We start from the raw sequence: 16,596 nt of genomic DNA, 5'->3' as shown, positions 1-16,596 counted from the left end.
CTGCGCTGCACCTGGCTTAGCCGTCATGCTTGGATCAGCCTTTAGTTCTGGCTTTCCCCCTCTTAGCTCAGTTTCTATGATAAGGGCTCTTTGTGGAGGTTATGTGAGATCTCCTTGAAGGGCGCACAGTTGGCGACCTCTCCTCTGAGGGATTGCCGATGAATAGATCATAACTTGAGCAGATTTTAGCCCCTGTCCTCTTCTTTCTAGGCCTTGACATCCAGGAGGAGGTTTCCCACCTCTTTTTAGAATGAGATTAACTCCAGTGTGTCTGTATAGTGTGAAATTGCCTTCCAGCTTGCTGCTCCCAAGTGTGCAGAATTCCTGGGATGCTTCAGTAAATTGCCCAGTCCTTTTTAAATATCTTCCCCTCAGTCCTGAAAAACTTGTTTTCCTATATGCAGGTTTGTATATTGTCAGCCTTGTCTTGCATGTTCTCCAAGGTCTCATGGATATGCACAATGGAAACCTTGAAGGACAAAAATTGTATCTGAAGGGCTCTTTTTAGACACTTGGTATGAAATCTAGCTGCATAAAGCTGCTGCTCCTTTCTGTGCCTCGCTGTCTCCTTTTGCTTCGGACTGAACGACTGGGATTCCAACTTGAAGGACTGTATGTTCTCAGAAAGCACAGACAAGCTAACGAAGCGCGGTTTGGAGGAAGAGCCGTGCTGGGGGCAGAATGCATTAGCAGCAAGGTGAAACGCCTGATTTCCTGCCTTGAAGCTGTGGGTCTGCGTGGGGTTGAAATTGTACTAGTAGAGTGCTCTGACACTGGTTTCCTGTGGTAGTTTTAGTTTGGGTGTTAACTTCAGTAGACACCCCCCCCCCCCCCCCCCCCCCCAAAAAAAAAAAAAAGAGGCAAGCAAGCTTTTTTTTTTTCACCCCCAGTTAGTACCTTGTTGCAGAACGGTGTCTTTCAAAGGTGTAATGCTGTATGGTTTTGTACTGTGTGGAGCAGAGAGACAAAGGTCTGCATTGCCTATTTCAAATACAAATCTTAGTTCTAAAGTTTGGCAGAAAGAACTTAAAGCAAGTACAGATGCCCCGTATCTCTGCAGTGATGAGCATTTCTTCTTCCTGATGCAGGGGTCTGCCTTTCATACTTCTCTAGTTTGTGATAGGCATTCATTTCATTATGGGATTGAGCTTCATTTAGTAGTCCAGAGTATTTTGAATGAATGATGCTGTCTAGGTCTGGCAAAACTGAAAGATGTTATTGGCAATTACCTGTGTGAATTTCGTACTATGAAACCTTTAATGTTTGAATGCATTAGTAGATATCACTTACTGTCAGAATTTTTGGAGTGTAATAAAACTTTACACTTGCTTTGGACAGTGTTTTCCATTTTGATTTTTTAAAAATAAGTATCTGCGGTTGAACACTGCTGCTAAATAGTGATGCTATGTGTACTGTCATGTGCCCAGAGCTGCAGAGACTTGTCCATAAATCCTTATGTTGGAACGAAAGGGAAAATATGCAGAGTTATTGAAGGCAGAAGTCATCTGTCAAATGCAAGCTTGTCATAAGGTTATTTAATTAAATGAGTTACCAAGTAATTTTTCAGACTTCTGGGACTCGTTCCATCTGTGTTCAAAGAGGTCCTCCTTGAAAGAGGTAGAAGGAAATAGTTCCCTTTTTTTGCAGTGGCTCATCTTCTGAATCTGAAGATTAACCTTTTCCCCTTTATGAAAAGATTAAGATGTTAAATCAGTCTTGCTTTTTGTTTTCCTATTGTTTTCTTAGAGAACAAAGTGATGCTTTTGCATGCTACAGAAAAGATCCAAGACACAGCAACTTTCATTCCCTTGTCTCAACCTATCTTCAGTTTCCTTATGTGCCTGCAATAACCTTCTGTTAGGGCTGAGAAAATGGTGTGGTGTTGTGTTGCTTCATCGTGTCCTAACCCTGCAGATCTGGTCCAGCAAAACACTCAACCTGTTAATTGCATCTTGTTTTTCTTTTTCTTGGATCTTATTTCTGTATTGTTTTTATTATAATAGTCACCTTGTTCCCTTTACTTAAACTGTGGATGTGACTGCCACAGCAGTTTTGCTTTTACATATACTTGCATTTCTGATAAATGTATATCCTTTTGAGCTCAGTTACATTTGCAGGTTTAAGTATTTATAAAATGAAATCAAGCTGAAAACGGTTTAGTGCTAATTGTTTTCCCTTTCTGTTCACAGTGCTTCAAGATATGTATGAAGGCATGGGAGATTGTTTTTTGGTTTTGTTTTTTCCGTTCTTCCCTTCTGCCCCAGCTAGTTCTTGTATTGCAGCTGAAGGATTGCCTACTGCTTCCTTCAGAAATACATAGATGCAAGATGTGGAAGTATCTGGGTTATTGGAATACTTCACTATACTTAAGTTATTAGATGCATACATTTTGTGTTCTACTTATTTATTCAATCCTTTGCTTTTCTTTCAGTTGTTTAACTACAGTTTCCTGGACTTACAGAATTAGTAAGACTTTTTCATGTGTGTAAATATTAAAACAAAGTCCCACACCCTTTGCTTTCTGTGCCTTTCCCCCCGCCTTCTGCTGTGGAAAAGCTTTTTTTCTTTTTTTTCTTTAGAGAGTCAGTCTTAGAGCTAAAAGCAAGCAGTGATGAGTTGAATTCAAAGAGGATTAGGGACAGGGCTTTGAAATGCAGGCTAATTCATCAGACACTTCTGATATTGTAGAATTAACAAGAGATGGCATTAAATCATGCCTGAGCATTTGTTGGGAGTAATTGCCTTCTTTCAAGCAGAAAAATATGTAGTGGTTTTGAGTGATGGTTGGTTTAATGTTGTAACTAAACTTGTAATCCTCTACTTGTAATAGGAACACCCCTTTCAGCACTCTTTTTCCCTGCTACCCTGGCTGCTGCTTCCCTTGCATCAAATACCTGAGAGAATTGATATTTTAGTGGTTGATCTTGTGGTTTAAAAAAAGCCCAACCAGTGAAATAATAAATTCATACATCCCTACCCCCTGCACCTCACTGTCAGGTCAGCTGAATGAATCAGATCCCCACACCAGTGTCCGTAAGGGGAGAAGTGGGGACAGTCCAGCAGCTTGAGATGGAGATGTGGTGAGGAGGGAACAGCCCCCCTGAGTCAGCAGCTGGCCTTTCAAGCAGCTGACTTGTCAGGGTAAGCAGTACCAGCTGCATGCTTGCTTTGCAAAGTGTCGCAGCAGTTAAAAACTACATGGTCCTTCTGGTTTCCTCCCCTTGCTGATCTAGTTGTTCTGTGGGACCTTTCATCTGCTGTGAGTAAAATCAACCAGGATTGTTGAACAGGGGTTTAGTCTAATCTTGTTAATTTTTTGAATGACTAACATGCCCACTGTCTCTCTTGGATCTGAATTAGGGCCTGTGTACTTGTGTTAAGCTACCTGAATCTTCAGACTTCACACCTTGAAGAGCACGCAGCGAGAAAATGAATTATGTACAGTACTTCTCAAACAAGAAGTACAGACTCTGAAAGAAGCACAGTGGGCAGATACTGTTTGTGCATCAAGCCATGCATTACTTCTCTGGGACCTGTCATCACTTTTTCTGCCTTGTTCCATTCCAGAAACTGATGAATGAAAACAATCAAACAAATTTAAAATATTCTTTGCAAATACTATCAAGTGTGGGAAAAGCAGTAGGTATGAGATAGGCATGCTAGAACTAATGCTGCGCCTATGTAACTTAAAACACTTTTTAACCCATGAAATATGATGACAAAATGCTCCCTGGAGGTGGACATACCAACAAGATGCTTCTAACAAGTTGCAAATGGTAAAGTTATGTGATGTCTTCCTGACTCTTGCTGCTGAAGTTTTTTCCTGGCATATGTATAACAGATCAGATCACTCAGCTCCTTTATGATTGATTTATTCTTGGATTTTTTTTTTTGCTAATCTGGCACAACTAAAAGAGCAATGTAAACACCACCACTGCTGAGTGTGCATTTACTGTGTAAATCATGGAACTGTGTCTGCACTGACAATAATTTCAGAATAGAAAGCTGCTTTAAATGTTATTTAAATAAACCCATGAATTAACTATTGAAAGAAATATATTATTTGGTCTCCATTAATCTTTCCTTTTGGGAACTAAAACTGAGCGTTAGTAGACTTAGGCATTATCTTGAATTTAAATAATCAATGCAAATGTTTTGTGTTAGTTTTATTTCCGTAGTCTTTGGTGGGTAGTGCAGACAAGTGAGATTTTTTTGTTTTGTTTGAGACATGATAAATTTAACAGGAAGTTCTGGATACTGTTTCTGACTCCCTGCTGCCATCCTTGGACATGGTTATTCCTAGCTTTCAAAGTTACTGGTGCACTTGAGAGCGTACCCTTCCATCAGTCCCTGTACCCTTAAATGTTTTTCATCTTCCCAGTCACCTGTGATCTACCCTTATACATTTAGGCAGCTTCATGAGCCATGACGATTGAGTAGCCTTAGAAAAAAAAAAAACAGCAAAAAGGGCTCCTTTGCAGTGTTTCTGTTGCATTTGTGTTCTTCCTGGTGTATGAGACTTTCCTTTTGCTTCTGCCATTTCTGTGGAGAGGTGACAGTGTCCCGTGTGTTGGGGCAAGATTCTGTTTTGCTTTCTGGTCCTTGGGCACTTCACAGTGGGTGCTGGTGCTCCTCCTGTCTATGGCAGCCTCTACAGAGACTTTTGCTTGGTTGGTAGGACTTCTTTAGGTATGGGAGACTTGTGATAGCTGATGTTAGAAGTAGTCTCTGGCAAGAAAATACATTCTTACCCACGTACACTTTATCTGAGTGTGGGTGTGTGTTACTGCACTGTCTTGACTGTCCTCTCAGTTTGACGACCACTTCAGCTCCAACAGCTTTTTTTCACTGTACAGCTGAAGAAAATGAAGGGTGTGTTGTTTTCTTGGGTTTGTGGGGTTTTTGTTTCCCCTTTCTGTTGGTATACTAGCTTGCCAATTTTGTAAGGTAAGTAATGTTCAGTTTTCTGCTTGCTTGGTAGGTGATAAGGTTGACCCCCTAGTTTACTCACTTCTTACTAAAGTGGATGAAATCTAGGCAGCAGGGAACGTGGTTTGTTAGAGGTCACCTGGAGCTGGATACCTGAATTCTCACAGAGCTGTGAGTTGTGGGGTTTTTATACCTTTAGGATCATGTTATGTGATGTTAGGTGCTTACAGAAGATTTTATAATTTGTTGTAAAATACAATCTAAAACTGCATAGTGTTTGTAGGCTAATCAGTTAACCCAGCGTATGTTAAGCCAATGTAGGCTTTTGGGGGATAAGTCATGCTGTTACTCCTATGTTATTTTCAAATTTCAATTAGTTCCCTAAAATATCCTGAAATGCAAATCTTCTTACTACCTTATGCTTATTTCTGCCTGAATAGCCCTGCCTGGGTGTTTCTGTTGCTCGATGGCTATTGTCAGTTGAATAAGTTCATTTTGCCCAGAAATCTTAAATGAAGTTGAACCAGAACCAGTTGATCCCATTTGGTGTACAAATAAGTCTTCTGCTGCAAAACTGGATCAGACCTTCCTCAGAGAATATGTATACCAGGAACTTCAGAGAAAACGTTATTTTTGTCTAATCCATTGCGGGTTTATAAAATGTCAAGTTCTATAGTTGTTTTGGTACTTGAAATAGCATTTGTAAACTCTAAAATATGTACTTTGCCTTAAGTAAAAGTTAAAATGTACCGAGAAGGTAGGACACTAAGGCATTTGATCTTGTCTGGAGACTACAGCTTATAGTAATTGGCATTTTCAAAGTGTTTTGGGTTTATTCACTGAGTGTGAATCTAAACATATTTCCTGTATGTGGAGTCATCAAACTATAATCTTCATCACTTCTCCCTTTTTTTGTTTTGAGAGAGTTTTAAAAATTGCCGCCTTGTATGCATGAGGGGTGTGTATGTTTGTTTCTCCCCGCTGGAAGCTTCTATTTTTGCTCTGAGTATTTTGGCAGCAATTTACTTACACTGAGTAAAGGAGTAAGAATGAAAATTAAATGATTGCTGCTGTACTAATTTCTGACATCATGTGTAACAGTGGGAATCAAACATTGTAAAGTATAAATATATATTCAGTGTTTTTTTCTGTATATTTATGCTTTGCTTCTTGGTATACTTGGAAATGTCTGTTACTAATGCTAAGCAAGTTGGCAATCAAAGGAAGTCAGCATTTGCTTATGGGATATTTCCTGCCTGTAAGAAGCAGCATTCCAGGCGTTTGCAGAGCAGCTTTATCTGTACAAAACACTTTTGTTGACAAGGGTAGACATGGGTGCCCCGTAATGTAATTACATTAAATTGCCAGAGCGCTTCCCCGGCATGCGCGAAAGCTGGATTCATTTACTACAGCAAGAGAGACTTGAAGTCGTGTTTCTGAAGACCTCTTGGAAGACAGCAGGTGAGGTGGGTCAGAAAGCAATGCAACACACTGAACTCTGTCCTCTGCTGGAGGTCCTCCTGGGTTAGGAGGAGCTAGCGTTTCAGCTGCTTGTCTGTTCTTATAGGCATCTAATGTGATGTCTAATTAAAAGACTGTAAACTGAACTGGGGGTGGGGAAAGAGGCAGATACTAAGTGCTAGCAGTAGCAAAGATGATTGGGCTTTGACTGTGTCTGTGGCTTAGGCAGCTGTCTGACTGCTTGGCTTTGAGTCCTTTTCTTAGGTAGCTAAGCTCTGTAAGGAGCCTTCATGCTTGGTTTGGGGATCTGAATTAAAGCAGGCATTAAACCGTTGCAATGCCAAGTGCTGCTTTACATGGTATCAAAGCGCTTCTGTGTATCTGGCCCCAAGTACATGATCAGAGCAGAAGCATATGAAGTGCCAAGAGGAGTGTAGTCTGCAGCGAGAGCACCCCTTCCAAAATCATCAACTGATTTGACTGATCTGTACCGCATGATGCAGTGAAGCCTTGCATTAGGCCAGCTGGATCAAATGATGCTCTCTGAAGATGCTGCCAGTATTCAGTTTCCTGTTAGAAAATCATCAGCAGAAGAAAATCTGTCTTAAGATGTTGGCCAAGGGCCAACTGCAAAGCAAGTATCAAAACAGATATTAAGCCTTAACATGTATTGGCCCGTGAAGCCATTTTTCTCAATTATTTTATCTGAGCGTATGCTACCAGTGCAAGTAGAACTTTGTTTTCTTCTGTGTGACTTCCTCCTGTGTATTGTGCATGAACTTCTTTTGAAAAGTTGTGCTGGTACGTGGTGATGAGCAAAGCAGCTGGTTTGACGTGTGTCTAGGATAGCTGGATGGCTTAAGCCCTTGGGTAGTGCTGTGTATTAACCTGCGAGATGTTTTCATCTGCCTTGCTGCCCTTTCCATGGAAGAGCCACTAAAGAGCTTTCCAGGTAGCCTGTGGTGCAGGCATAGCTCCCAACAGTCTCCTGTACCTGAATGTCACATGTTGTTCAGCATCTGGGTTGTCTGTGAGAGGGATGGCTGGCATTAGAGGCACACTTACCTCCCACTTAAGTTGTTTTCAACCATAAGAGCTTTGCTGAAGTCCACATCGACTTGTCACTTGTAAGGTGTGTGATATCTTAACATACCTAGTGATGTTACACATTGAGAGGTTGTTCTTTTGTGATAGGAAGCCAGGGTAGGATGGAAATCTCTGCTATAATGAGATTGAATAAATAGCAGTTAGTGTCAAATCTGTGATATTTGAACCTTAAAATAAAAAAAATATTGGAAGGTAGAAATAGGAAAAATGGTAGTGGTTTTAAGTGTTATGTAGGAGAAACACCCAGGGACTTGGATCAGTTAAGTATCTCTTTTTTTGGTTTTGTGTGGTTTGTGTGGGGTTTTTTTTTGTGCAAGGTAGAATAACCTTGCACCAAAAAAAAAAAAAAAAAAAAAAAAAAAAAAAAAAAAAAATTCACAAAACGCTGATTGCTTTGCAATGATTGTAGGGACTGTAGTGTTCAATGCATATAAATATACCCAAACCAGAAGGGTAAGTGGTCTGGAAGATCTAAGTGATAGCAGTGAAATTATCCAGTAACGCATATCTGTGTATAATTACAGCTTTCTAAACTGAAATGACACTAGTCTCGAATTTCTTGTTGAATATGATGGTGTCTTGTAGATGTGTAGAAACACTGTAAAAATGTGTTTGAATCTTGCTTTGCATTTGTACTGCTTCATTCTCCCTTTCCTCACACCAGTCAGAGCAGCTACAAATGTGTAACTAATCACATCATGCAACGATTTTTTTTGAGTCTGGTTCTCTAACCTGGAGTTTCTTTATTGTATCTTTGTCATATCTCAAATTCAATCTACAGGGTAGTCCTAATGGAGTGGGCAAGTTGAGGAGGAAAAGAAAAGTGGTAATAGCAAGGTTTGGAAACTGATGTAGGCTTTCTGAGGCATAGAGAGTTTACTGTATCATGAAGGGAAAAGCAGTTTCACTTCAGCAATTAATCAAAAAATCCTTAAAAAAGCCAACCCCAAATATATTCAATTTAGCCTTAATGAATTGTGGTTATGGTTTGCAAGGAATATTTTAACAAATTGGTAAATAAATACACCTCGCCTTAACTTCTGAGCTTTTAAATAGATATTTAAATGATTTAATATTAAAATCACACTAAATTTAGGATTATTTGGTATCTAAAATACGACTACAAATACTTTTGTAAGATTTCCCACTGAATGGAGTCGAAAGGTTGTGGCTCTGTGTCTTTGTGTGTCATGTGGTACTGAATCAGGAATTAATGGGAAGCAGTGACATGGTGTATAAAATTAATGCATGCCAAATCCCAGCAACATGTGCATTATAGCTGGCATGTACTTATTTTGACGTTGCCATATGTGTCTTGGCCTGAGAAAATAACTGCATGAATAATGACCACAAATATATTACTCTAGTGGTGTTCCACATGCATCTAATGTTTAGTTAGTGTCTCTGCTAGCTGGTTAGCTACCTTCTTAGTTTTTTAATAAGCTCAAAATACTTTTCCAGATGTATTTACAGCATTTCTGTATTTAGGTTGTAACTAGATATAGCCAGCTTTTTTAGTATGTCAGGAAAATCTTATTTAAAAGTATTAAATACTAATAGTGTTGATAGTATTTTAATATAGAAAAAGGCATTAGCTTTTTCTTTTAATTTCTGTTCATTAAATCTCCCTCTTGTGCTCTCACGATTAAAGAGCTGTGCCTCTTAAACTGTTTCAGTTGCTTTCAATCTTGCCTTAGGCTTAGCTTTTTGTATGAACGCCTTTTATCAGTGCAAGCATTGTTATCTTCTACCAAGAAGATTACTCATCATACGCCAAGTGACTTTTTAAGATCGCATTAAAAGTTGGGATTTTGTTTCATTCCAAGCAAGCTGAAAAAGCAACTCTGTCCTGTGATGATGACAACATAGGAATGTCATTTGACCATATGATTCATTTGTGTATTGCAGCATATTAACATGTTGAAGCAATCTAGTCAGAGATGTAAAGAAACTGGTTGTATTTATGTCTATGGCTTTAACGTCTGCTTTCTTCTCCTTTTTGCACTTGAGTTATGTGTAAAGGACATAATATGCTGTCTGGCCCTAAAAGCCACGGGTTTCCCACATGTACTTTCCCAATGCTTTATTGGGTGAAAATTAGTGCTTACAACAGAACATCACCTTTAGCAGAGTAGTCTATTTCAAAAATAATTAAAGTAGACATCTTCTGGAGAAGAAAAATACTACAAAGCTCTAATCTTAGGGCACAAAGGTTCAAGGTTAATATCCTGTACTCTCCCATCCCTATATTATTTATAGCGAGTCCTAGGAGGCAAGCTGAACATCCAGCAGTCTGCAGTGGGAACTGTCATCCTGGCACCTTGGCTCACCTCTCAGTGTCTGAAGGCTGTACCCAAGCAGTTCCCTAGAAGACAAATTTATTATTCAAAATGGCATTTAGCTATAAGATCTCTAAATCCAACTTTGCTTTTAGTAGTTTATTGAAAATAAATAAACCACAAAACAGCAAAACTTGGTAAATATGTTTAGTGGAACGTGCTCAGGTAGAAGGACTGATGGGAAGGCAGAGTTTTTCCCTAAAGACTCAAAGGGGAGAGGAGGAAGAGAATAAGGAAGCACTTGGTAATTATTGTTTAATTTCAGGAAAAATCTCTGCAATTTGATTGCTTAGTAGATGTTTTGCATTTATTTTTCAACTTCAGTATTTTTTAGAGTTTTTACAGTAATAAGCAAAGAGCTTCATGGATTTTTGTGAAATGACATTCTTATTGGGAAGGTTTTTCTTCCAGCTACAGTTGATACTTGCACTTACTAAATGTTTCCATAGTTGCTATCTTTAAAATGGTGCACAAAGCCAAGTAACTGGTAAAATGCAACTTTCTAGAAACATGAAAGCTTCTGTTTCAATGTGTTGGTGGGATTCAGCACACAGTGAGGGGTAATTTCCCTCACCAGCGTGAGCGCTAATAATTTTCTTCAAATGTGTTGCATATTTTTGGGAGTGTGGGTTTGCTGTGTGTGGTTTTTTTTGTGGGTTGGTGTTTTTGGGGTGGTTTTTTTTTTTTTTGTTGAATCTTTCTTTAAGCAAAGTTAATGACATCTACAAGGTAAACGCTTTGGGCAACTGGGCCAACATGGTGAAATGTAGTAGAAGAACGAGGAGAAATTCCTTCTCTCTGGTGTGCTCAATACATGATACTATGAAAAACATTTGTAGCATTTAATTTTAAATGGTTTTAGTGTTTAGAAAACTCATTTTCTCTGAAAATGATTAACAATAATAAAAAAGCATCGGCATTGTCAATGTTACTGGAATCACAAATCCAGCACAGTAGTAGCCTGTGAAGCCCAGAATAGGCTCCTCTGAAATGAACACATGAAAATAGCAACTTGAACATATTTTGGAATTTTTTTTTTCCAATAGTAAGGCTGCCACTCCAGATACAACTGCTAGATAACCTGACTTCTCTTTTTCAGATAACTCTCCTATGTGGGCTGTTTCTTGCTAGAGTAGGGATTTCTTCAGGTTTTGTTTGATTTTTTTTTTTTTGCCTTCATTGCGAACTTGAATATTACCAAATAAAACCAAACCAAAACTATTCCATCTTTCCTAATACATTTCCTTCTTAAACATTTCTTTTTTCCCCAAATAAAAATTGCTGCATAAATTAAATGTAAAAGCCTGTCTTAAACTTTTGGTCTGCTTTTTTTAAGTAATGGAGGAAATTATGATCCTGTCTCTTAAAAATCTGAAGTTAGCTCTCTTGCACCACTTCATGAGTTTAAAATCTGTGAAACTTAGTTATTGGTGTTTGCTCTGAAAACACAAATCAATTAAGGAGATTATTTTAAAGATTATGTACTTTTTTCAGGAGGACCCGAATGATATCGACCCAAAAAGGAAAGACGTGCGTGGCAGTGATGGGGAGGACAAAGCACAAAGTGTGGAGACTCTACCTCCAGGTATTGCAGTAACATTTGTTATGAAAGATCCATAGCCATAAGACATTTATCCTTGAAAACTGTAAAACACAGCAGCCGTTCTGATTCTAATAATTCTTTGTAGTTTGGAAGTGCTAGGATTACTTTAGCAATATGTACTTCTCTATTCTTAAAGCTTCAGCTTACTTAAATCTTACCTGCTTCACTACTCCTTTGGGTTTAAAACCAAAGAGAACATGACTCTGCTGGTGTGTCTGTGTTGTCCTGCAATAGGTTTGAGGTGCTGTAAAAGCCTCTGGTGCAGTAGTTAATTTTTTTCAATGGATAATGCTGGCAGGCAACAGACAAGTCACCTTGGGACTGTGCTTCCGACTGGAGATTCAGCCAAGGTTCATACTTTTTTAGTCTGTCTAGCTTTTGATGTGGCAGATTTTCCTGACAGTGCTGATGGTGTACTTCTATTTTTCTCATACTTGCTCTGTATTTGTCACATGCTGGCAAGTAACAGAGCAATGTGATTTTTGTTTTATTGAGTGAAATGGTCTTATGCCTTGAGGATGAGCTAGGAAAATTAAGTGTTCAGGAATTTTCATTTTGTGTGACTGCTTGCTTAAACTTCTTTTGCTGCTTAACTGTTTCACATCAATGATTTTAAATATATAGCTGAATTGATGTACTAAGCAATACAGAAATAGTAAAATGGATTTGAGTATTTTACACTGTATTGAAAAAGTTTGCCATAGGAGGACAACTTCTGATCAGATAGATTCACAACACATTTTACTCTTCTATTAATCCTAATGTTTACCTTACAAATTTCTTAGCTAGACATTTGAAATACTATGGGGTCTTGAAGAAAGATCTAACCAAGGTAAACTTTCCCTTTAAGCAGCTGGAAACTTCTACCCCCAATAATATGTGAGGTATGATTTTTTTGGTTTACAATCTTAGGCTCCTGGTACAATATAAGCTGTTTGACATTCATGGCTTTTTTTCCTGTAGCCGTTGGCCTACTTTGTCTTGGCTGCTTTCTGGAGAGGGGAACAAGACATATCTTTACTTTGTGTATGAATTGGGAAATAAATCATAAAAAGCTGAAGAGTCTGGCTTATTTAACTGGGTTTCTGGCAGATCTTTTCAAGTGTGGGGTTTTTTTTGTTTTTTTTTTTTTCTCCCTGAACAGAACTTTCTGCAAATATTGTTGGTGGGGTTATACGTTGGCCAACTTTGTACTTTCCAGCTACTATTCTTATTTCCCTGCTTTTGAATTTTTATATATTCTGGGCCAAACCTTATAGATTTCCTCTAAGACCTTCCTTTCCCAGTGACCCTAAGTAGCCATTCGAGTATTAAAAGAAGTGGGAAGTGTCACAGGTTGAAAGGGAGAGGTATCAGAAGCTGGAAGGGTTGAAACTAGAAGTAAAATTAAGAATGAAGTAGAACAGGTCAGGGCTTTTTTCATTTCATCTGTTGATTAGTAATCTCTTATGGCTTGATTTAACAGGCAGGAGCATCATTACTGCAAAGTAGTGTGAGTCTGGAATCAAATGTCAATTTTGATCAGACAGAATTATGTTCTCTTAAATCACTACTTTGATTATTTTCAATTTGTGTAGGCAAACTTTTGAGTCCTTATGGCAATGAAGCTTGGAATTCATGTTTCTATTCTTTGAGCTGTTTTAAAGCAAAGCGATAAAATTTTAGGAGGGCTTTTGTTTAAAACATGCTTGCTTTTCCACTGAGGTTAAGAGACCTGTAGTTTAGGTTTCAGCACTACGCAGCATAGTGTCTTTCAGAATTTCTCGGAATTAAGGAATTGTTTGTTGTCTTTAAAACAGTTTTATGTGATGATTAAACTGTTGGGCGCTTTTACCTCTGTACATCAGAGTGTATCTATCCTTTGTAATTTGGTGACTCTTCATATGCTGCAAAAATTTATTTCTTGTTTTGTGAAAATACCGATGATAGCTCTTGTAGTTAGAAAGACCAACCCTGAATTGTCTGCATGGATAACTAAAGCAAAACCGGATAACCAGTTCTCTGAATGGTAGGAGTTTCAGCAGTTACTCAAATAGCTGCTTTTTTTTTTTGTTAATGAAGATCTGGAATCTCTTTATGCCTGTCAATCAAAATAATCATATTTCTATGGAGTAGCCTATTGCTTTTAAGCTCTATTGAGTCAGTAAGAGGGGGAGCGTAAGCTATTCATGGGATTTTGTATCCATCTATTCCTACTCTTTGTTGCCTGCCGCTTGGTTGCATGCAGTTTTTTCTGCTGTGATTTTTCTCTTCTATCTTATTTGGAGCTGCTTTTACTGTTACCTGACTTTCCCTAGTAGATCTGATTCATACTGCACGTGGTTGACAGGGCTTTCTGCTGGAGGCAGAGCCATGCTTTGCCTTTTCTTTGGCTCCTGAAGCCAAATTAACTTGTTCTGTGGGCTGTCACTGCTTTTCGGTAAATTAAGCCCTATGAAGTGGTCACCTTTCTTCTCAAATTTACTGTTTTCTGGACTAGTGTTGCATTCCCTGGTTTTAAAGTCTTGGAAAATGGTAAATGATACATTTTAAATGATTTATATCAAACTTTACTTGGATGGAAACTGAAATGGAATAAAATGTACCGTCTAGCACTATTTTTTAAATAGCAAACTGCAGTTCACTTACTGTTGAGTTTGAAAGATTTATTGTCATGTTAGGTCTTGGTATGGGTAAACACAGATTTGCTTGAATTTGAAGTTACAAACGTGTTTAAGTTTTAAATTATGTAGCTGCATTTTCTGGTACTTGTGCCACCTGCCAAAGTCATTGAAACTCAGGAAACTACAGAGCCAGCTGAACTGCCCAGGAGAAACGAAACCAAACATGCTTCTATTTGGGTGCCCCGGGAAGCATGCAACAGAAACAGTACCTATTAACAGGAAAAGTTTGTTAAACCACTTCTAACTTCAAAATGTAGTTGATGAATTGTCAGAAGAGCAAACCTTTCAGCAAAAGTAAGGTTGGACAGTATACTTTGCTTTGGATCAACCTTTCATTTTCCAGCAGTTAACTTGAGCGGTTAGCCCTTCTAACCATGTGGGCAGCCTGCATAGCGTGTTGTTCCTGAAGAACACAGCCTGTTTAAGAAGAACGCTTGCCATGGTGTCACCCTTATCACTGGTGTCATTCCCTCATGACCTCTTGTGCTTTAGCTACTCATTCCACTGGGTCAAAGACCACTGGAAGAGTGGATGGGGGAGGCAGTCCTGAAGCAGGCATAACATTAAAAACTGTTGGAAGCTGGAGTGTCTGGAAGTTTAAAGTTCTGTATAAGTACATTTTAGGTGTAGGTTATATTTTGTAAAATGCACTAAAATCTTTATTTTTAGACCGGAAGAGCAGTGACATGACATGTCTTGTATTTCAGGAAATACTTAACATATGTTCCAGGCTGAAGTTACATCATAAATTAAAAGCAAGGCAGATAATATAGTTTAGTTGCCAAGGAGGTTGCAAAAGCTTTGGGAAATGCAAAGGGAGAGAGTTATATGGGGAGATGGTCTTGTGATCTTAGTTGTTTCTTCCACTTCCTTGAATCAAGCCACTCTTGCATTGTATGTAGTTGTGTTGCCAGTGAGGTTTGGTGTAATTTTTGTTAATTCTGTATTAGGTTGTTTGTAGTGTAGTAGCTGGCTGATGTGTGAACCTGTTTTCAAAGTAAGATTTTGGAAATATTTTGAAGAAAGAACTTGAAAGGCTAAGAAAAACTCTTGGCAGTCTGTGGGCTACCAAAAACAGCTGGAAAGTTTCCTTTCTACAGTTCTTCCAGTAACTGGAATTTGAAAATCTGTATTTCTCCCTCCAGTTGTTTTCCTATAGTTTCCCCTCTGGGCTGCTTCACCAAGCTTTTAATAAATGCTTTGCAGTCTGGTTTTGTTTAACTCTTCAGTTTCTTCTGCGCGTGTATGTGTCTGTGCATGTTAACTTCTTGAGGATGATAATTCAGATGTAAAAATAGTTGCTTAGTATGTAACTGGCTAGCTCATGACAGAGTAATCTAAAAGTATGAGCACATTTACTCCGTGACTTCACTTGGATGTTGGCAGTTCCTTAAAAATAAACCAATCAACCCAAAACCACCTTCCCTCCAACTCTGACATTTTTGCCTTAAAACCTCCACTACTATCTGATAACCAAGTTATACCTTGGGTCCAAGTTGCTTTTGTAGATGTGCTTCTCGGATGATCCTGAGATCATAGAGACTTTGTAATAGTAGGTGGTATTTGTCTGGTTAAACAACTTTTTTTTGTCGTTGCTTAACAATTACTTTGTTTAATCATGGAAATTGTTCTTTCAATATCAGAGTCTTCTAACAGGAGTTAACGTACCATAGCTGGGGCATGGCTTACAGGTAGAAAGCTGTGAAGGACACTTGCCTTAGTTTCCATGCTGTGCAGGTCAAGAGGTGGAGCAAAGGCAAACCCTGAAACATCTGAGCAACGTCTAACTCCTGTCAATAGCTATTGGAGTAGTATTCCCTCTATGCATGCGTGTCAGCTTGGTTTAGGATATGCCTGAGGTATATTATTTATTTAAAAGCTGAGCTTGAATGATGTCCTTGCAACCTGCTACTTACTGAACTTAATGGGAAGTAACCCCAAAAGACATCTTTTGCTTTGTAAGTCTCTTCTATATGCCAAAGGCAAGCTGTGTTCACCACAATATGGTTGCAGATTTCTCATACACATCCCTGTTAAAACAAGAATGTCTGTATTGCATTAGAATGTGAGCTCTGATTTTGAATTAAAGGTGGTATAAATTTGCTGTAGGTAGCATAGGTTTGATTGTCAATAGGCGAAAAAGCGAATGTTGAACCAGAGGTAAGAACTGATAGTTTTAAGACCTTTAGTATAAGTATCATACCGTTGGTTTATGCCTGAAGATAGTGAAAGTCCTGAAATTTCATTCCTGGTGAAATGCTGGGTTTTGAGAATAATGTTGTCTTGTACTTCTAAAAGGCCTTTTCCTCAAATGGCTTGATTACAACTGACTGTGATTTTAATTATGTAATGAGACAGTAAATTAAATTACAATGTCTTTGGAGTCTGGACTGGATCATAAAACGCAAATGTTTCTTGGGTAACTTTATAGCCAGATCATCTGCCGTATTACTGCCTGTTAATATGTGGAGATGTTTTTTTAAAAATGGAAATT

At 38.5% G+C, this 16,596-nt stretch overlaps 1 protein-coding gene across 1 annotated transcript in view; it reads left to right on the top strand.

The window, feature by feature from the left end:
* Window positions 1-16,596, top strand: part of GALNT2 (polypeptide N-acetylgalactosaminyltransferase 2) — a 97,896-nt gene that overhangs the window by 41,763 nt on the left and 39,537 nt on the right. Inside the window, exon 2 of the mRNA XM_080388875.1 lies at window positions 11,331-11,421. Coding sequence (XP_080245001.1) covers window positions 11,331-11,421 — 91 coding nt within the window. The remainder of the gene's footprint in view (window positions 1-11,330; window positions 11,422-16,596) is intronic.

Source organism: Falco punctatus (assembly GCF_963210335.1).
Source record: "Falco punctatus genome assembly, chromosome: 5".
Taxonomy (NCBI): Eukaryota; Metazoa; Chordata; class Aves; order Falconiformes; family Falconidae; genus Falco; species Falco punctatus.
Note: the sequence above shows the minus strand (reverse complement) of the source record. Positions and strands in the feature narration are given on the sequence as shown.